This window comes from Cynoglossus semilaevis, chromosome 9 (assembly GCF_000523025.1).
Source record: "Cynoglossus semilaevis isolate Cse_v1.0 chromosome 9, Cse_v1.0, whole genome shotgun sequence".
NCBI classification, from domain to species: Eukaryota; Metazoa; Chordata; class Actinopteri; order Pleuronectiformes; family Cynoglossidae; genus Cynoglossus; species Cynoglossus semilaevis.
In genome coordinates this window covers 15,282,537-15,304,885 of record NC_024315.1, presented here as the reverse complement: position 1 = coordinate 15,304,885, position 22,349 = coordinate 15,282,537, and the positions used below count along the sequence as shown (strand labels likewise).

The 22,349-nt window shown below is 37.4% G+C and overlaps 1 protein-coding gene across 2 annotated transcripts in view; it reads left to right on the top strand.

The window, feature by feature from the left end:
- The first annotated feature begins 1,039 nt into the window (after positions 1-1,039).
- The window catches only part of helz (helicase with zinc finger), a 25,523-nt gene continuing 4,213 nt past the window's right edge, over positions 1,040-22,349 (top strand). The window contains exons 1-31 of one of the 2 annotated variants that reach the window (XM_008317495.3): positions 1,040-1,162; positions 4,610-4,852; positions 5,590-5,626; positions 5,981-6,105; positions 6,720-6,776; positions 7,481-7,538; positions 7,617-7,692; positions 8,026-8,224; positions 8,865-8,972; positions 9,310-9,451; positions 9,703-9,858; positions 10,504-10,774; positions 11,031-11,157; positions 11,253-11,465; positions 12,424-12,554; positions 12,986-13,165; positions 14,454-14,555; positions 14,688-14,866; positions 15,824-15,942; positions 16,162-16,307; positions 16,529-16,676; positions 17,375-17,558; positions 17,880-18,108; positions 18,400-18,676; positions 19,072-19,117; positions 19,381-19,562; positions 19,809-20,013; positions 20,101-20,183; positions 20,387-20,879; positions 21,259-21,511; positions 21,595-22,270. In XM_008317495.3, coding sequence (XP_008315717.1) covers positions 4,628-4,852; positions 5,590-5,626; positions 5,981-6,105; positions 6,720-6,776; positions 7,481-7,538; positions 7,617-7,692; positions 8,026-8,224; positions 8,865-8,972; positions 9,310-9,451; positions 9,703-9,858; positions 10,504-10,774; positions 11,031-11,157; positions 11,253-11,465; positions 12,424-12,554; positions 12,986-13,165; positions 14,454-14,555; positions 14,688-14,866; positions 15,824-15,942; positions 16,162-16,307; positions 16,529-16,676; positions 17,375-17,558; positions 17,880-18,108; positions 18,400-18,676; positions 19,072-19,117; positions 19,381-19,562; positions 19,809-20,013; positions 20,101-20,183; positions 20,387-20,879; positions 21,259-21,511; positions 21,595-22,270 — 5,427 coding nt within the window. In that variant the 5' untranslated portion in view covers positions 1,040-1,162; positions 4,610-4,627. The remainder of the gene's footprint in view (positions 1,163-4,609; positions 4,853-5,589; positions 5,627-5,980; positions 6,106-6,719; positions 6,777-7,480; positions 7,539-7,616; positions 7,693-8,025; positions 8,225-8,864; positions 8,973-9,309; positions 9,452-9,702; positions 9,859-10,503; positions 10,775-11,030; positions 11,158-11,252; positions 11,466-12,423; positions 12,555-12,985; positions 13,166-14,453; positions 14,556-14,687; positions 14,867-15,823; positions 15,943-16,161; positions 16,308-16,528; positions 16,677-17,374; positions 17,559-17,879; positions 18,109-18,399; positions 18,677-19,071; positions 19,118-19,380; positions 19,563-19,808; positions 20,014-20,100; positions 20,184-20,386; positions 20,880-21,258; positions 21,512-21,594; positions 22,271-22,349) is intronic. The other variant, XM_008317497.3, reaches the window with a different exon arrangement.

The window sequence follows — 22,349 nt, the reverse complement described above, 5'->3', positions numbered from 1 at the left end:
AGACAGAGCCTCTATCAAACCATACACACAAGTTAAATTTAGTATAGATATCTTTATTTATAGCAAAGCTTCAAATGCAAAATTGCTGTTAGTGCTGTTACAGACATATGTATATGAATTAATTGTTGTTATTGTACTGGGCCATGCAGATTGATTTAAAAAAATGTAAGTAAGTCTGCATGGTATTTTATTTTTTAAACAATCCCATCCATATGCTTCACTATACAAATTACAATGTTATAAGTAATGAGACTGCATAATATAAAATTATATTTACATTGTATATGTAATAAAAAATTATGGTATACTTAATTGTGTTTCGTTATGCACATGGCTGCTGGTTCATGGAAAAAAGGTTAGGGAACAGTGGTCTATGACACAATGTCTTCCTTTGTCTATTTAACATTTTCTGATATTTTTTACAATGATTTGCAAAATAGATTTGTGATGCAACATTAATAATATAACCTGAGATAAAGTTACAATTCCTTACAGCAAACGCACACCACTACTATGCGATATGTGACTCATAAAGATACAAGTAGAATTATTTCACTCTATCTACTAATGGAGATAAATGTAAAATAAGTTAAACGTATCCTACATCTCTATCCAGTCCTGTCCACAACACTGAAAATTAATAAGTAATATCTACTAGATCTTAAACAATGCATATGTATTACTACTATATTACTATCTATCTCTTATTGCTGTGGAACTTTATCCCCGACAAAATCAGCAACATATTAGCTCTTCAAAGTCAACTCTTTTTTACTTTTTAAAAGAGAGAGAGAGAAAGCGAGAGAACTGCGTTGCTAATATTCTAACGACTCTGCATTTATCCTCAACAATAATTATTGTTTATATTTATATTCTATCACTAACAATAACCCAAATTAGATTTACACCTGAGTACCAACTTTAACCTGAAACTGAGAAACCAAGTTATAACCCTTTAGGATCATTGTGTAAGAACTACAGGTCTCAAGAGGATCAGTAACAATGGTCATCGCTCTCTCTATCTCTCTTTCTCTCAAGCTCTCTCTCTCTCTTATACACACAAACAGCAGAGCAGTCCCCTCAACCTTCAGATGTATGCATCCCACTATGCTTTGCGATGGTCTGTCAAGTGGATCCAAGATGGCGTAGAAAGTAAAGCTAGGTAAGTGTTGACTTCCCATTCGCAACCCTTTCACTCGTCTTTTTAATCACAAAGCCACAACCACGAACGTCCCTCATAAACCACTTGGATAATCACGACTGATTTCACTTTGTGCATAGGTCACACCACGATGTCATACCTATTTTATGCACACATACGCCGTAGCAAAATGTCAGGCCTGGTTCCGTTTTGTTTCGGCGAACGTAGCCAGCTAGCTAGCTACATACAAACCAGACAGCTTTTCTTGTTGTGAGCTTTCCAGCTGGGTCTCACGAAAGGCCTTGTTATGACTAACAAGCTAACTTTAAGCTGCGTATAGACCGGCTAGTTTGTCAACACTGTCTATCATGTACCAATGCTAACGGTACGTTACGGGGACACTTTAATGCCTTTTGTGGCTCTGCCGTCATCCCTTGACCTGCAACAGTTAGGACAGACACTACAGTTGTAGCGACTTAGTCAAAGACCGAGATAGTATGCAAAGACTCTTTTTGTTGCTTGCTACATATCGCTGCTATTGACACCCGTGAAGCTCAATAATATTTGAAGAGTGCTGCAGACGAAGGTCTGATCTTTAGTGGAAGATAAACTGGACCAAAAACAACACGGACCAAAAACGACACCCACCAAACGTTTTGGTGATGTCCCCATTAAATGTTTGGCTGTTCAAGACTTCATAAAGTAGGTGTTAGGTTTATGTTTGAGTAGAAATGTTGTTAAATTGAAACTGCAGTTTCCTGGTGCAGTAGATGGCTCAATGTGCTGTATGTTCTTGTTATTGTGAGCATTGGTTTTATGGTCATTGCTATTTGCAAGAGATGTAAAAAAAAAAGCCATGTATGTTATTTGTGAAATTGCTTGTGCTGCTGCCTTGGAACTTATTCCAAACTTTAGGAAGCAGTCTCACACAGTCTAATTTGCATGTGTATTTCATAACCTGCAAGAATTCCACTTTCACACTTTCTTACAGAAATTAGCATTATGGTTTTTAATGATCATTTGCAAACAACCTACAGCACCTGTCCATTACAATGTGCATAGCTACATTGTACAATTTTGAAACTAATGTAGAGAATTACTAAAGGAAAAAAATTACCCTATCGACACATTATACTGGTTTTATGGCATAAAAATATCCACTACATCCTTCTGGTGCAGCTACCAAGATTTACACATCTTAAAAACATGTGTCACAAATTTGCACAAAGGAGAGCTTGAAAATTACCTAAAATATTTCAAAGGTATTGTAAAACCAGACATCCATGTTTTGTAGATTATGTTGAGAATGATTTTGACCTTTTGCATCTTTCATTCAACAGAGACACGGTCCTTTTCTAAATAAGAAAGCAGAATAGATACGTTATAAAGAATATTGATATAATTAATAATACAAAAAATAAAACTTGGGTTAATTTGACACTCTTCATTGACCATATATATAACAACAGCAAGAACAGCAAGATAAAAGCTTTGAGTGAAATGTAGCCCTGGTGTCAGGAGGTGTATGTTGGTAAAATCATTCCATTGTTAATATTTTTATTTCAACCCAGCCATTCTATTTTTGATATGACTTTTTTTTTGGGAGAACAACAAAAAGACATAGTCAAACAGCAATGGGAAAATTGAACCAGAAGTCAGTTGGCTACTATCCAAGGTTAAGCTGTTGGAGCCCTAGTCCCATCAGGTCACAGTGTACCCTCAGTGTACTGATTTTCAAAACCTTCTTTTAACAGTGGTATGCTGTGTGTTATAATTCTGCACTAAGGTTTACATGTTTTTCTTGCCATGCTGCTTTTTTGTTCACTTGAATAAATGAATTAATGAAAGTTTTTATTCTCAATGTAAAACCTAGTGTTATTTAGATTGAATAATTTAAACAAATAAAGATAACATGTACCAATAGCGATACATTTTTAGATTAGGTTTTAATAGATTTGCAATGTACTTTACTTAATGAACTTTAGCATGTTCGGTATTGAGACATGTCTTGTTGCTTTATTAGCTTGCTCATATCGTAACAGAACTAATCATACAGTAAGCCTCTAGCTGCTGAATTTTATAAAAAGTCATAATCATGAATATTTTAGTATAAGATTGAAATCACCATTATTTAAAACAAAAACTCAAGGACTCTGCAAACACATCCCATTTATGGCAGATGCTGAACAGCAAATGTGACATTGTCCTTTATATTTTACTGTCCTTCCTTAAAACAACTGAAGTAATATTCAAATATTGCAAAAAAAAGTGAAAATAAATGAAAAAATAGCAAGGTAAAAAATTCACTTCCAGGACATCTAAAAATAATAAAATACTAAGCTAATAATAAAACACAATGAATATAAATAAAAGATGAGAAACGCAACGTGTCAAAATACTTTTTAATGATTTTAATGATTTTTTTATGCTATTTTTGTGATTGAAGTGAGTTAAAAACTTATCAGAATTTTGCCCAAAAAAGTCTTGCCCCGTCTTCCTCCCTGATGTTAAAATCCCTCCAAACTGCTTACATTATTGACCTACTTTTAATAAAGTACCCATGAGGGCAGTTAGATACTGAACTGAAAGAGGAAACAAATCACATTCGATGACTGGTACTCTTTGTAGTGAAAAGCTGTTACAGCGTATCTGGGCACTGGATATGCACACATTTTGGAGTTTGAATATGTGAATGTAGTAATTGGTTGTTAGTGATATAAATATCAAGTTAAATCAAGTCATCAAGTTAACTTTATTGTCATTCTGCATTCTTAACATGATTGCATTTTTGTGCAGACTCCAGTGCAAATGGCTAATGACAAAAGTAATACATTTTTATTTTTATTTAAAAAATATGAGCTCTTGTTTATGTTTAGTTAGACTGTCACCCATCCTGCTAGAATTATTCATTATAATGTTTTGGTTTGCTTTGTATACTGTTTGTACAATCAGCTGCATTGTTTTAAATTAATTGAAACAAAAGTAGGAAATGGCTTGATACAACCTTTTTTTATGTGCGATACAAATACTGCATCTTGGAGTATGTCAATACGATATCAATCTGATACCTCCTTTTCTACTCCAGCATGCCACAGACAGCTGTTTCTAAAATGATAGTGTCCCTGTTTACGGCATACTGTGCAAAGTTAAGTTGAGCAATTGGGCTTAGGTATCAGATCAGATGGGCAGTTTATTTTTTATTTTTTTAACTGGGCCGATGGTTGATGTCAATGTTTTTTCTTTTTGTTATTTATTCCCTCTTTTTTGCTAAGGAAATATTACTGAATTATTTTAAGTCTTCCCACCTCTTCATTATACCATCTTTTAATGATCACAAATTCAATCAGATAAATTTCTGAAACAAAAAAAATACTCTCAGAAAAATAACTTTCAGAAGCTAATTATAAAAGCAAGAACCCTATTTTTTTAATCATATTCTAACTCAGTACACTCACTGTCTGCTTCCAGGTGTTTTGTCCCTAAGTCATGGCGGACAGGAGAGCGGAGAAGTCATGTGAAGAAGCCAGTAGATTGATAGTCAGACAGGAGTACGAGGCTGCTGTCCGTCACAGCACAGAGACTCTGGAGGCACTTGTACTCCAAGCCCAGTCCTCTGGTGCCACTGTCCCACCGAGCCCTTCAGCCAATGTTGCCGCTGGATCCCTTCGCAGCCGTGCGCTGATATATCGAATTGCTGCTTTTCTGCAACTGGTGAGCACTGTATTAGCAGGAACTACTTATGTTGAGATAGTTTTTACAACCGGTAGACCATCAGAATTGACTGTTTATGAAAATTATGAAATAATTCTTTCATTTTAACATCATATAATTTGGTTTAACAGAAGTAATCCTAGTGTACAGCTGATTTAATTTAAACATTTGTTATACCTCCCATTGGAGCTGTAAATTCCAGGACAACTTGTAATAGAATTGCAATCACAATTGCATATTTTATTGACACTTAACATGAAAGGAAGATAATTGGAACTAAATAAAAGGCTTGGCGCTAGATTTTTGTAAGGTTGACTAATTCATGCTCAATAGCGATGAGTTAGGGTTGAAAGCTAGTAGACTCATAGCATAGTTTATTAAAGACATGCTGTGGAGAGCTGAAGCACTAACTAGCAAACACTAACAAAACTGGAAATGAAAGACCTTACTTTCAGGTTCAGTTGCTCCACTAAAATTACAGACACACATAAATCACTCACTTGTTGATAGTCAAACCATTTAGTTTGAATGTAGGCATTGTTAAGGTGTTTGTTAAGCAGCACAGGGCAGCAGATGTTGTCTTCTAAAATAAATGTATGCAATACACAACTTTAGAATTTTTAAATATGACATAATTTTAAAATTATGTCATCAAGTTTGATTATTAAAGTCCTTGTATAATAGCTTTTGTATTTGTAATGACTCCCAACGTTTCATTTTTTAATTGTTGCCAACAGAAAAAATATGATGATGCAGACGAAGACTGCAAAAATGGTGAGTAGCATTTTAGACTATTTTTTATACTATGTGGACTTTTATTGTTATGTAGAAACAAAATAGTGAACACAGTAGGTTGAAACATTTCTTGGCTCAGTGAATTAGAAAAAATAAATTAATATTTTCTATGTGTAATTCACAAAGTTTGCTAAGCAGTTAAAAGCTCAGTCAACTATTTTTGGCTGAGAAATCGAGACATGGAAATGTCTAAGGGTCCATTTCTAAACTAGATTGACAGCAGATGTTATTGGTTGAAGGAGGATCCAACATTTTTGATAACATTAAAAGAACTAACATATATTGATCAGTTCTTAGAGAAAATGATTTTCTCTTTTCTCTGTCCTGTATCAGTCCTGATAGAGGAGATTGCCAGGAGAGACGGGTCACTACTGATCAGCTTGCGCTCCATGCTGTTGGACGGCAGCTTACAGGAGGTGGCCAACATCCTCTCTAAAGCCTTGTATGGAGAGCCAATGGTATATATTTTAAATTAATTTTATATTAAGTATGCAAAGTACATGTTTACAACTCTCTGATTGTGTGCACACATCTCATGGTTTCAGTTCTTCCCTTTTCAACTTTTATTGTACACACACCATTTCCCATTTACGGCCCTACAAAAGCAGTGTTTAGAGGTCTGTCTTTCTGTGATACAATTTTAAGAGCTAAACCCAACCAAACAATTTCAACTCTGCTTAGTACTATTCTGTTTTCTTTTTCCTGAAATTCATTGTTTATCTCCATTAAACGTTCACTTAAAAACCTAAATGTTCTGCAGTTTATGAGATCTAAGCTGCAAGATTTATTTAAAATGTATTTGAGAGAATACTGCAATGAAAAATGTTTTTTCTTCCACTTTTAGTTCAGGAATAAAGCTGATTTAACAGATCAGACCAAAATAAAAAACATAATTTTTTACTAAAAGAAGAATTGCATAAAGATGATTTTTGTTTTTTCACCCTTTCACATAAAATATCACATCACACCAAAAAAAGGTTGTTGTTTTTCACTTCATATATTCAGGGTTAGTGATGGAAGTATTAATCACCAAAATTTAGATCAACCTAATTTTGTTTTTGTTTTTTTTAAGAATGGCATCGTGGCAAAAGACCTGACCAGATTGAAAATGCTTCTTTCAGAAATAGAGGTAAGCTTCACTTTTGGAGCTTTGTTTTTTTTGCCTGCCATGCATAAAATTGTCCTTTATTCCACTTTGTTTCCAAACCGTAACCCTGGCTGGCTGGGTTGCATAAGAAGGGTCATTTTTCAATTTTTTTTAATTTTCTTAGTTATTTCAACAGTAACTGACTTCACAACATCAACTCACAAACTATAGTTGCTATCAAGTTGGGAAAACAAAATAAAAAAAAAAGAATGCTGGATTGTGCTACATCCGCTTTCTTTCATCTCGGTTTTTTTTTTTTTTTTTTTAGGGACCATGTTCTCATCTAATGTTTTTTATGCCCTACGTTATGATGTAATCACTGTGTTAGCATAGGTGAGTGACATAGGTACAATATGTGAGTTCCCACTTATGGCAAAAGTTGAGTTATATTGCACTATGGGAAGGGAACTCTGATTTAAGTTGAGGATCCCCTGTACAAACAAATTGAAAGTTTGAAAGTTTGTTTTACATAATGTACACATTTCATTAGAATTGGAAAGTGTTCATATTTACTTTGTTAGGCATGTAGCTGAAGCTGGTTATTTCTTGCTTGAAATACTACCTACATTCTATAATAATAATTGTTATAATGACAATAATAATTACAGTACTTATAATAATAATGATAGCAGCACATTACCATTGTTGTTGCTTTTGTTATTGAACTGTCCACTTCTGTCTGTCAGGCTGTCAAACAGGAAATGGCACCTGAGTACACCGAGGACCAGGAGGAAGGTGAGCTAGGTAAAACCTTGATGGATTTTATTCATTTTTTTTCATTGGCTCAACTTTTCACTACAAATTGTCTGTTTGTATTAACAGAGGTCCAGGAAGGCTGGCAGTTCCGGCCACCTCCTCGGGGAGTGACTAGTAGTGAGGAGTACACTCTTTGTAAAAGGTATTTAGTTGTATATTAGAAAGAAAGGCAAATGTGACTTGATGCTCTGTTACTTTATTCATTCACACAACTGAGTCAAGTAGCCGTTTTGGAACAACTATACTGTATGATCTCCATAGACCAGTTCTGTGAAAAGATGAATTGGTCAACTTTTATTTATTAACTAATATGGCCTAGAAAAAGATTCACATAAGATCATAGCATTTAAATATGTCTATAAGTGAAAATCACAGTTATTCATTAAATGTCTCATTGACATTTAATTTTGCTTTTAAGTTGGAGATGTTGTTCAACCTGTTCTAACCACCCTGTTAATGTTGTTTACCCTTTCAGGTATTTGGAGCAGGGTCTGTGTCGATATGGGGCCCAGTGTACATCAGCCCACTCACAGGAGGAGCTGATGGAATGGCAGAAAAGATATGCCGGACGCCTCATCCGCCTCAAACAGCAGCAGGAGAGCAAACACTTCACTGAAAACTACATGGAGACCCTGATAGAGAAGTGGATGAACTCCCTTTCCCCAGAGAAAGTGGTGAGCCCTTTAATGCTTTAGTGCTGAAAGGATGAACAACACCTCAATAAATAGATGCAGTTTCAACCAAACAGACCAACTGGACACAAATGCCCTTAAGATGTTACCTTGAGCTTTTCCCCTCTGTTGTACTTCTAATGAAATGGTACTAAAACCTCTTAAAAATAGCAACCTTTTGTCCTTATGTAGTTCACCTTACTTGACTAATAATATTTTTAGTTTATTAGTTAATTTTTGTTGCCATTAAAACATCGGCACTAATTGTGCTACCCATGTGTTTATAGTTAATGAACTTAATGAATCCCTTGCGAGTTCCTTTTTGGAAATTAAGGCTCCAGCAGCAGTACAGCACCAGTAAAAAAGATAAAAGAATTTAAGTACAACAATAAAATAAAATACAATAATAGCAGCACCCTATCAAAAAGTAAAGAACCCAAACACTTGAATTTCTATGCATATGCAATACAATATTACCTCTATGGTATTATAATTTGACTGCTGTTCTTAGATTTATATATTTATACATATATATACGTATATATACTGTATATATACTGTATGTATATGTATGTATTCATATAACACTTAGATAGAACATTTGTGGACCTGATGTTGATGCTTCTGTATTGTTTCTTTCTAGCTTACCGACTGTTTGGAGGGAGTAAGTGTAGAAACCAGCTGCAGTCTTTCTGTTACTGTCACCACCAAAAAATCCTCACAGTCCTGGACCTTCTGCTTGTTGTGCAAGGTACATTGATATTATAATACTTGCCTAATACCTTTGTAATTGTACCTTGGTTACTTTTCTTGTCATAAAGAAGTTAAGATAACAAATGATTTGAAAAACAACAAAAAATGTGGACTCCCACAAAATAATTTCTATAGAAAATGTAATAAACATGGTTCATAGAATATTATCATAGCCTGTTTAACAAAATGTTACCCTATTACCTGTTAGGATCAACACTTTGACATTTTCACCCAGGGAGTTAGATTAAATGTATTTAGGAAAATAAATGAAGCAGCTGTATTCAAATGTGCTGTGCAATCATAGCTCATCATTTTCCTCTTATTTTTTTCCACAGCCGGCTAGAAAGCTGCACCGCATTGCCCTGCTATATGATGCCCACCGACCACATTTCTCCATCACAGGAGTGTCTCTGGGTGAACAGCTTCAAGCTGCTCCCAAAGGCTGCCAAGAGTGGACTCCACAAGAACAAACAGCATGTACGTGTGTTTATCACCCACTTTTCTTTTGTTTAAAAAAATTTGCACTTTTGACAGGTTTCTACATTCCCCATGAGACATTTTGACCATATAGAAGTACATCCAGTTTCACACCTTCACCTGTTTAACAGACGTATTTCACTTTTGGTATATGTTGCTCAAATATTGATTTAGTGTTTTATGTTGACCTAAATGAAACAACATGTTATTAATGTTTTTGTATTTCTAAATAAATCCTCCTATCCTGACAGTGGCAGCAGACAATGGCCTGGACAGCTGTGTTTACAAGGTGGCAGTGGGCTTCAGCACAGAGATCTTTGGCACTTTTCGACAGACTGTTGTTTTTGACTTTGGCTCAGAACCTGTGCTGATGCAGCGGGTGATGGTGGACGCTGCATCTATTGAAGGTATGTTGTCTCAGTTTTCATGAATGGGCAGAAATTTTGGGTATATGTTTGGTGTATAGTTTGGTGTACTGTTTGAAAAAGTTTATGTTGCTAAATCATTTTTAAAATTTAAAATAAATGTAAACATATAAATTGATGATTGAAATAAATGTGCGCCAGTAGCCACAAACATCCGCAATAACAGGAAATAAACCTATTTTAAAAGAACTAAAAGGGAATAAATATAGAAGTGTTAAATATAGAAGCTAAACAGAATAAATGAGTGGCTTAACTAACCTAGTATTCAATATAAAATCAATATTTACTATAAACAAAAAATCAAAATCCAACTGTTAAAACCTGACAGTAAATTGTACACGTTTAGTGCATACAGAAAAGTGCCAAAAGGAACATGTCAGAACTCTGGTTAACACTAAAGCTAATTGATTTGACATAATTAATTCTTCTGATATGTTTGCACAATGTCCACCACTGACTGGAACCTGACCTCATGGGTGGACACCACTGAAAAGTGTGAACCACCATTTGTGATGTAAAAGTTCAATTTTATGTTGTGTTGGAAGTTGGGAATTCTGTCATACATTAGTATCAGTGCCTCTTCAAAGAGTTTAAACCAATTTCGATGTTCTATCATGTGTTTTCCAGACCTAGAACATTTGATGGCAGCCAGGCAACAGTTACTGATGGCGACAAAGCGCTGGGACCCCTCCTGTAAAACCATTGTAGAATTTCGTCCAAATGAAACAATGGCTGAACTTGAGCGTAGCCTACTTTCCCGCTATCAGATTCCTCTGTCAGCTGACCAGCTCTTCACTCAGTCAGTCTTGGACAAGACTCTGACCAAAGAAAACTACCAGGCCCGACTGCATGACCTGTTGTACATAGAAGAAATTGCCCAGTATAAGGAAGTAAGCAAGTAAGTACTTGCATGTTCCTTATTTTCTCAGACCTGGTTAAAGATGATACATGTTGAATGATAGATAAATATATGTTGTTGTGCCACAAGGTGTCAGGCTTGACCTTTTTTGTGAATTTGCTGCACTGTATCAAAACTTTACTTTTTTATTTTGGATGTTTGTGTTTTTGCAAAAATGTACTGTTTATACATTTCTTTACATTTTCTTCTTTTTTTGTGTGTGTGTTTTGTTTTATGATTTTGTTTTACTTTCCAGGTTTAACATCAAGGTGAACCTCCAGCTGGTTACCAGCTTTATGCTCACCGGCATTTCAGTTGGAGCCAAGTACGCTCAGAATGGACAACTCTTTGCACGCTTCAAACTAACTGAAACACTTTCTGAGGTAAAGGGTTTAGTTTGACCAATAATTGCACTGCATTGCTAGCAAGATTGCATTGCTAGCAATCTTAACAAGTGTCTTTTGATTTTTTTTCTAAGGACACACTGGCAGGGCGGCTAGTAATGACCAAGGTGCATTCTGTCCTTGTGCTGCCTTTGGGCTATGACGGGGTCAGCAGCCAACCGCCTCCTGGTGTTAAAGAGCGTGTTTATGAAGCTGTTATCGAGGAAAAGACCAAGGAATACATCTTTCTAAGGATCTGTAAAGACTGTTGTGAGGAGCTGGGTTTGCTGCCAGACAGAGAAATTCAGGTAATACAGGATGCTTCAACAAAAGACAGAGACACTGTGCTAAAGATTTCAGTCTCACATCAGAAGTGAAGAGTATGACAAGGGTGCTGCTCTGCACTATTTAAATGTGTTATTGCCGCAAAATAACTTGCAGGTGTCATTGAAGGTAAACAAGTAAAATTTGGAAAAAGGAGGTCTTATTTAATAGAGTCACTTTGATGGCACCATTTTGTCTGCTTTTCCTTTATGGTTACATTATGGTTACATCTTTAATAAACTCATAGCTAATTTAAGTCAAAACATTTTTGGTGTTGTTTCCATCATTCTCTCTGAAAAATCTGGGGAATGTGTTTCACACAAGGTCACTCCCTGCCTCACTCAAGGACTGACATTTACTTCTTTTTAAATATTTCATAAATTTCATTAATCACAGGGTAGCTGTGGCTTAAACAAGATTATTTATGATTAGAATTTATCATGATTCACTGTGATAAATCAACAATTATAAATATGAAAAAATGTTTTCTTTTCTGTAACAGAAAGAAAATAATAGCAGGTAGATTATCTGCCAATTTGTGTTTATTCCAAATGTTAGGGAACATTGTCAACAAAGATTTGCAAAAGTATAACTTGAAATTTTTCTCCAAAAAAACTACAAATGTTAATTTGTTTGTGTGTCTGAATGACTAGTTTCTGTATAAAAAAGACTCAAAGAGCAACAAACCACACACACAAAGGTCTGTGATCTGAAAATATGAGTTGGTAACTACCTACAATAGTTGCCTTATTACTACTTACATAATTACTATTTACATAAATAATATGTTGGGAAGTCCAACATTTACAAGGACCTTTAATACTACTAGATGCACTGAAAAATACAGAAAATATTATTTTAGGTTTTTATTTATTTTTTATTGACATTTCCTGTAAGGTCTTGGTTTACTAATCCTTTGACATTCTCCTACTTAAATATCAGGTGGAGCTACAGTTCCAGCTGAACAGACTGCCACTCTGTGAGATGCACTACGCCCTCGATCGAATCAAAGATAATACTGTTCTTTTCCCTGATGTGAGCCTCGTCCCCACTATCCCCTGGAGTCCAAACAGGTGTGTATTCTACCACAGCTTCACCTTAATATTACTACCTTATATCAACATGTGAATTTGAATTGTGACAAAGGAAAATTAATTTCCTTTGCTCACTACTAACTTTTTGTTTGATTGGGTAATTTGCGTATTGGCGATAAACTATATTAATGGGCCGTCAATAGATACTAACTACAAGTTGAAACTTGTAGCTCTTTGTTGTCACATGAACTTTTTTTTTTACTTCTTGCAACTTTACTTTTTTTTTTTAAATCATTGATTAAAAGGAGCAAAGCATAAATGTCATTGAACACAGTCAGCCCCATGTGCCTCAGTCCATTTCTAATTTTTGCATTGCATCTGTCTTTTGTACATAATAAAAATATAAACCTGTTGCTCAAAATTGCACATTCTTCCCCCTGATAAGTTTTCTTTTTCCCCTGAAACCTTAGGCAGTGGGATGAACAGCTGGACCCTCGACTGAATGCCAAGCAAAAGGAGGCAGTACTGGCAATCACCACACCTGTGTCTGTCCCTCTGCCCCCAATTCTCATCATTGGGCCTTATGGCACCGGGAAGACGTTCACCCTGGCACAGGCTGTCAAACACATCCTACGGCAGGATCACAGCAGGTTTGTGCACGTTTAAGTTGATCCATCCATCCATCTTTGTCCACGACTCCGTTACCATGTTGTGGGGGCAGCAGTCTCCATGATCGCCACCCAAATCACCCTAGTACAATAATTAAACGTACAGTAATTTAGCAATTATCTTTTAACAGCCGTAGTCAATAACGTAGGAGTTGCTATCCAAGTAAGATAACCTGAGCAACCGAAAACAAATCAGCTGAGCTCAGATATGGGTTATACATAAAAGTGGTCTGGCAGTTGCTTATGAGTAAATCAAATTGCTTTATAGATAGGAGTGGTAGTATGGACGTAGCCTGAAAAAGTATGTTCTTACTTCCTTTAATTTAATTGAAAATCTTATGTGACTTTTGTCAAAAGGGGGACATTTTTTCTAATCAGGAAAGATCTTCTTTTGCTCTGACATGTTTCATCTTTGGAAAAGTTGACTCTAAAAATACATACCTACCTCCCCTACCTGCCCTCCCAACCCTACACTTATCCAGCGTTAAAAGCAAAGCAGTGTTGCACAAGCACATTAATGTTTACTGAGGTTCATGAAAGATACATGCTATACCTCAGACAACCTTCCAGAAAATGTACCTCCTAAATAAAGACAGTGATGTGCAGTGATCCCTCTTCTATTGCGGTAGTTGCGTTCAAAGACCCGTCACAAAATGGGGAAAAGTCCTAAATTTGAGGCGAGATAGTTATTATAATATTACGTGTATACAGTATTTACCCTTTACGAAGCTCCACCACTATTATCAACCCTCCCTAGACTGTATTACCCTTTCCCACACAATTATATGCACAGTAGAGTTGGTATATAACGTATACCAAATGAAAAAGCAATATAACATTGAATATATTTACTTTTCTCAGATACAGTTAATATTTTAGGTTTAGCATGAATTATAAATATACCATGTAAAATTTAAGACAGGGAAAAAGGTGACCCTTGAGTGCTGTTGTCTGGTGAGAAGGATGTTACAAAGACCACCCTATTAGGCATGGAGTACGGATTGGTCTTAGGAGGGGAAGTTCTTTGTATATTTATTCATATACGTGTGTGAGGTTAAATAATTCTATTTCTCTTTGTCTCAATTGAACCGACGACAGACTAAATCACTTTCTAAATACAAATTAATTGATATGTATTTTGATACACACAGTGTCATTCATAGCAGAGTGGTTCAAAAAGTCAATTCAACTGCCTTCGGTGTTTCATATACTATACTATACTATTATCAAACTTCCCATTTGACATTTTCACTCTTTTCTCTTCTGCTAGGGTCTTGATCTGTACCCACTCAAACAGTGCAGCTGACCTTTACATCAAGGACTATCTCCATCCTTATGTTGAAGCTGGCAATCTACATGCTAGACCTCTCAGGTAAAAAAAAAAAAAAACAACCTTTGAAATGTGTGCAAAAGGGAGTACCAGTCATGATCTGAAAAAACAATGTTTCCTAAGATACATATTTAAGGACCAGTTGTGAAAAAATTGTATTTTTTCATTCTCAAGGGTATACTTCAGGAATCGCTGGGTGAAGACTGTTCACCCAATTGTCCAGCAGTACTGTTTGATCTCCAACACACAGATGACTTTTCAGATGCCCACAAGGGAGGACATCCTTAGACACCGTGTTGTGGTGGTCACACTCAGCACCTCTCAGTACCTCTGCCAGCTCGATTTGGACCCTGGTGAGTTAAATAGGTCATTTAGCATTTAAAGATATGGGTAGGTCTTAAATCTTGAAACTGAATGTTTTGTTTTTGTGAATTATTAATGAACACTACCAACAATTCTAATGGCTATAATAATTTCTTCAGCCCACACTACCCTAATGTTTTTAGGCCTTAAACAGTGAAAAATCTATAGGAATTACTGATTTCTATAGGAAACTTCAAATATTGCCTGATACACAAATGGCTTAATCTAACTATGCATTATGAGAAAATACATATGTATGATCAGTTTTCTAAGAAGAAATAAGGAAAAGTCATTCTAAGTCATTCTGCCCTGTCTTGGCAAACACACACATTTAAAAATCGATTCTTTTGATTTAGCATGGTTTTACTAATATTGAGAGATATCAAAGCCCCTGGGCAAAAGTATTTTGAAAGGAGAAAAAAGAGATGCTTGGTTCATTGTTGTTTTGAACAGGGAAAAATGGCTATGCTTTTTTCCACCCACGTCTGCCTCTGGTGGTTGGTTTGATGAAAAACTCATGTTTGTCTCCTGCAGTCCAGGTCTTTTTTTCACTTGGTAATGATGGACCTTTAACATAATATCTCCCTGTTGTTTGGCTCAACTCAGTAGGAAGAACAAAGTCCTAGCCATCAACACACGTCCTGCTGGATCTTTAGATGTCCTGCTTTAGATGTCCTTAGGAGGCAAAAGAAGCCACAGATGCTAAGAAATGCAATGTTCTGTTAATTGAAATAAAAACAAGTGGGCAGGATGCAGCAGGGATTCTGTTGACTTGATTTCACAGTTGAGGTCTATAGGGATGTCTCTTGCACATCTTTTCTCGTTGTATTTTCAGCATGCTGGGAAATAATTGTTAGAATGAATTCCACATTTAGATTGTGACATTTTGTGGTTTATACAGGCAAGAACATTATATAACAATGTCATTGTAATATCAATTATAACAGGATTGTTCACTCATATCTTACTGGATGAAGCAGCCCAGGCCATGGAGTGTGAAACCATCATGCCTTTTGCTCTAGCTAATAGGGCCACCCGCATTGTACTGGCTGGGGACCACATGCAGGTCAGTGACCACAATGACCACATAACGTCAACCCTCAGCCTCTGGTGTCCACGTCACTTTGTCAAATTCATGTTTTGTATTTGTGTGTTTGTGTGTTTACATATATACATTCAATATGATTGTTGTGAATTTAAAGTGATTCTAATATTCATTGAAATAAACACTCTTCCCCTGATCTTACTGTCACTTTCTTTGACTTTTGTGTCTATCGGTTTCCAGCTGAGCCCATTTGTTTACAGTGAGTTTGCACGGGAGCGAAACCTACATGTCTCACTGTTGGACAGACTCTATGAGCACTATCCCAGAGAATTTCCTTGCCGCATCCTCTTGTGCGAGAACTACCGCTCCCACGAAGCAATCATCAAGTAGGTGTGAGGCCTCGACACTGCCTTATGTCCACCCCACAGATTGTTCATAAAAGTTGGTCTCTATAGTTTTAGGGGAAATTCCCCGTTTAACCCTGGAAAAGTAGTTAGGGTGTTGTGCCCAAATCATTCTTCGACTCTGAAATATTTTAGATGATGAAAAGCTTTTTATATGCTCTACCTTTTCTGTATTTATATTTTCTTCTAATTCTGGTTTGCAGCTACACATCAGAGTTATTTTATGATGGAAAATTAATGGCCAGTGGAAAGCAGCCCTCCCATAAGGACTTCTACCCTCTAACCTTCTTCACAGCGAGAGGAGAAGACATCCAGGAGAAAAACAGCACAGCATACTACAACAATGCTGAGGTACGGTCTACTCATTCGAAAATACTAGTATTAGTTGTCACCCTAATCAATGTGGAATACTGTGTTGAAATATTTGAGAAAGAAATGGTGTATTTTGTTCAAACTAATGGGTCTTACATTGGGCTGAAATAGGAAAAGATTACAAATGTCATTGACTAAAATGAGTTCACACACCTGTATATTTGCTTATGTTTGTGTGTACTTGTATGCCTAATAATGTGTTTATTTGTACCAAACAACTGGCTCTCTGACTGTTGCTTTTCTATTGTTTTTCTCAACTTATTTTAAACATCACATCTGTAAAAGCTTTACTTTAGAGATGCCTTGCTGTGTCACTTTTTTGTTGCTGAGCTGAGTCTCACAATAATCTATGACATGTCATCAAATATCATTTACTTTTAAAGGTTTTACTATGTTTTTCAACCTTTGTCTGAAATGATAGTCGTTGGTACCTGTTGGGTGTCAGTGGTTAATTGATCAACTGACACTACAATATGTCCAATACTCTGTTTAAGCTGTGCTGGAACTTTACAGCATTGTTTTGTGAACTGAAGAAAACACTTTTTTATGAGTTTATGAATTATTAGAAAAAGGCACCACGTTTTTTTTAACAATGTCTTGGTCAACAAAAGATACCGTGTTGATAGTGGTCAAGTCTTTATTTTCTTTATTCTTATGTTGCTTTCTTATATTTTCAGGTGTTTGAGATTGTAGAGCGAGTGGAAGAGCTGCGTAAAAAGTGGCCCGTGGCCTGGGGAAAGTTGGACGAGGGCAGCATCGGTGTAGTTTCACCATATGCTGACCAGGTGTTCCGCATTCGTGCTGAGCTCCGAAAGAAGAGAATGCATGAGGTCAGCGTGGAAGGAGTGCTCGACGTCCAAGGTAAAAAAATGACCATGTTTTTTTTTTTCTTTTGTGTCTATTGGAATGTTGACAGTGTTTGAGTGACTTGATTAGGTTGAGAAAAATACGTACCCAGTTATCATCTGCTTAGATCATCATGCACAACCCATTGCCTGTGAAATCAAGCTTCTTTATGATGCCACCTTTATGATGCAGCTATTTTTTCATTATCTGACTAAAAACTGATACAGAATTGTAGGAATTTAGTGTGGGCATTGTTTCTATTTTACACTAAAGGGAGTCTGTTTCATTCTATCAACACATTACAGACTGTTTTGCTTGTTCTTTACTTGTTTACAGGTAAACAGTTCAGAGTGCTGTTTTTAAGCACTGTTCGAACTCGGTACACCTGCAAACACAAACAGACGGCCATCAAGCGCAAAGAACAGCTGGTGGAGGACTCCACAGAAGACCTCGACTATGGCTTTCTCTCCAACTACAAGCTGCTCAACACTGCAATCACGAGAGCTCAGTCATTGGTTGCAGTTGTGGGAGATCCCATAGCACTGTGCTCTGTTGGACGTTGCAGGTAATTGTAAAGTCGTTTTTTTCTAGGCTTAATATGTGTTTCTTTAAATGATGTTTTGCATAATATTAGCTTGCTTTTAAAATTGATTAGTAACTTAACATAAAGAATCAAAGAAGAAGATCTCTTCTCAGAACCTCACATCTACATCTCTATTGTTCGATTGTACTTCTAAATGTTTTGTAATGGTCTGTTTGTGGTTGCCGTCAGTTTGTTTCTCACTGTGACATATGATTATTGACTGCTTTCCCTTTTACTGGTTTAAATTATCTCCCCTTTTCTCGATCTTTCCAGGAAATTCTGGGAACACTTTATCTCCATCTGCCATGAAAACTCAAGCCTACATGGCATTACCTTTGAGCAAATCAAGGCTCAGCTCGAGGCTCTAGAGCTCAAAAAAACGTATGTCCTCAACCCACTGGCCCCGGAGTTTATCCCACGTGCGCTGAGACCTCTACAAGGGCACCATTCATCTAACCAGGCTTTACATCTCCACCATCATCTGCATTCTCAGCACATACAGCCCTCCTCCAACAAACAAGGTCTACAACAGCAGCAATCCCCCCCAAAGGTGAAGTGTTTTAATGATTTAATTCATACAAACCTTTTATTTAAATTTTGTTTCTAAGATTTTTTAATTCACTCAAACTTTGAGGAAAAATGATCTAATCAGAAATAGTGTTCTAGGTTTTATGGTTTATTACTGATGACTCATGTAGCCCACAAAACCCACTTCTAAGGTGTTGCATCATAACAAATATTGGTTCCTCACTGCTGATCAGTGTGATCAGGATGTTGTGGAATATTGTTGTTTTGTTTTTACCACTGTTAGCCAGTTTATGACTTTACATGAAGCATGAATATTGGTTACAGCTATTGTTTTTTTTGTACTTTTGCAAAAGTTTAAAGTATTATTTTCATCAAAACTTTTCAACTAGTGTTTTTTTTTTTACTTTTATCGTTTAGGGAAAGCATGCCAACCCCACGGAACAGCTTCCGCCTGAAGGATATGGTAAGTGATGTCAAATTACAATATCAATGCTAAATGTGATTTGAAAAGAAAAAAAGTTAGTTATGAAACAAAAGTAGACCATAGAACAGAGGTTCCCATTGTGAGGATTGCTGGTAGTTCATGAGCAATTAAAACAAGAAAAATTTAAATATAATTTTATATGGTGTAGTACATATATTTTATTGTTTTCAGTGTAGGTAGATCACTTTGGCCTGCTCAGTCCAAGTATGTGTTTAAACTTTATTTTTACTATCTTACTGCAGTTCAACCTAATCCAGCTGTGCTGATTGGAAACCCCATTCGAGCCTTCTCACCACCTCTGGGTGCTACACCAGCCGGCATGGGCAAGTCACCTAGTCCTGTGCAAAAGATAGATCCTCAAACCAGTATCCTCTATGTTCCAGCCGTTTATGGAGGAAACATGGTCATGTCCATGCCCCTGCCTGTAAGTTCACTTAAATGAAAATTGACTTTCTTTAATGAAGAGATGTAATTAAGCCAAAGTAAAAAAAAAAAAAAACACAGCCCAAAATGTTCACTCTCAAGTGCTGCAAATTCTATATTTTTACAGGATTTTTCTTACCTGGAACGTTATGAGCCAAGAAGCTAAATTGCCATTCATTTCTTTGCATAATTGTTCAGTTGTTTACCTACTCTGTATACTAATCAACTTTGTTTTACTTTCTAACAGTTGCCATGGCCAGGATACCAGAACCGCTTCGCTGTGGATCCACGCAACATGATCCACCCTGCAGCTATGGCTTATAACTTCAACCTCTTGCAAGCCCAGAATCGAGGCTCGCCCGTTCCGTACAGTGGAGTGGCCCACCCTTCTCCTCTGGGAATGGGCCAGGCAAGCCCAGATAAAGAACCACAGACGGGTCCTGTCAGAAACGGTGTGGCTTTGTATAAAACAATTCTTCAATTGAGACACAGACGCTGTTCTTCTTTATTGTTTATGACCTCAAATTTCTCATCACTAGGAAAATTGGAAGCTTCTTCAAAGTCTGACCAGAGCTGTCTTCGGACGCCCGAGAGAAAAATCAATGAGCTGAAGGAGAAACAGGCAAGCAATGTGTTTCTTTTACTTCTACTTTGTAGCACCCACTTTGCTGCATTTCACTGTTTAAAGTATGTATGTTTGGACAATTTGGAGGTTAGATCTTGTTAAGAGGGGTAGGAGTGATCTGCCTCTTACTATAGTTACCAAAATACTTTAGTTACAGTCGACTGTACATTTTTGTTGATGTTTTCTTTCATTTAAAACAGGGAGATTTAGACACAGGTCAAATGAAAGCTCTGGACTCACAGACAGACGGGCTTGCTGGATTTCCCAATTCCCTACTTCATCGAAAAGATCCCCCAACCCCTCAGAGACCACTCAACTATCACTTGGCACCCCCCAACGCAGCCTTTGCACCACATCCTTCCAATGGAAGACCCTTTCCCACACAGTATCCCATTGCCAGGCTGCCTTTTCGGGTGAACCAGCCTCAGCATCCCAGTATTGCCCATCAGAATCAACAGCAGCAGCAACAACAACTCAGTCCTGCCTATGCTGGCGGAGGCCACAGTGCATCCTTCTTCAGTGGCAATCTGAATACTCACAGGGTCGTTCAGTCACCAACTTTGGATGATCCAGAATCTGTGGGGGCAGAGGAGATTGGTAGTTCCATTAGGAGAGGTCACCATGCAGGATTACCGCAGCATAACAGGGTCAGTAGCTCTGGAGAAGATGGACACGAGGGAAGCATGGGAGGTGGTGAGTACCACACAATACATTTTTATTTTTTTTCACAAAAAACCCATTTAACTCCAGACTTATACATATGAGAGAATTGTATAGTGTCATTAGGTTGATTTCAGAATGCTGACCTCAAAAATGAGTTGACTTATGGATCAGTGCAACTTATACTTCCTCTTCACAAGGCATTTTTGACAGATCCGAGTAATACTCTAGCACAACCTGTACTTGTAGAAAATACGGTGGGTTTATTCTTACAAGATTACAAACTACTACTACAAAGTCCAGAACAAGGAAGAATATCCTGGAATAAAAAGGCTGTGATTGTTTTCGTTTTTTCTCTTCTGTGTGCGTTAACCAGGAGAATCAATACGACTTTGTGTGATTCCTCTTTCAGACATCCAAGGTCCTTTGGCTCTAGAGGCCTTAAGTCTGCAGCAACACACAGCCAGACTTAGCCAGTGGGGGGAGGGAGCTGGTCCTTTCCTCCAGGGCAACATTGCCATTCCACTGCCTCAACAGCTTGCCCACCTTACTCAACCTGGCATGCCTCGAATTCCCCATCATCTGCTTCGAGCTGCAGGCTGGGGCCTTAGTGCCAGTGTAGAAGATGAAGTTTCTTCTCCCTCCTCTGGATCACTGTACAACAGGTACCATTATAGTTCAGTATAACTGTAAATTTATTTGAATTTGTATCCAGCGTCTGTCAATGCCACACATTTTTTTTCCACAGGTACCCCGGCCTCTTAAGAGAGATGCCTCAACAGGAACAGCCTCAGCCTCAGGAGGCGGCTGAAATGCAACCTCCTCCGCAGTCTCGTCTACTCCAATACCGCCAGTCAAAGTCTCGAGCCTCCGGTGATCCTACATCCTCCTTAGCTACCATCTCAAATCACACTGGTACTTTCCCATCAGGACTTTTCCCCCATGACTCCAGCCGTGACATCCTTAATGACAGTGTTCTCAACAATCTAGCCCTACATCAGCAAGTACACCACGGCAACCCCCTTTACAATGCAGGTAGCTACCCACATCAACAACCAGCTCATTCTACCAGCCCTCCCCCTCCCCAGGTCAAATATCTTCTTCAAGAGTCTCACTGGTCCCATGATGGCGCTACATCAGTAAGCCCACCACAGCAGAACCATCTGGTAGGAAACCAGGGTCATAGTCTTTCTTTTGGTTTGCCCCCCATGGGTCAGCCCAGCAGGCAAGAGCAAGTCCACCTGATGCAACTTCACCATCAGCACCAGCAGCAGCAGCAGCAGCAACAACAACAACAACAACAACAACAACAACAACAGCAGCAGCAGCAGCATCACCAACAAATTCAAAGCCAGGATGAGGAGTCCTACCATGCACTGTCTCCTAGAACATCAGGAGCCACAGCCCTTAATAATGTAGATGAGGTCAGAGATGCACATGTGTATATGGTTTGTCTAATTTGATTGTCACTACTTTTGTGTGTGTGTATGCACGTGTCTATAT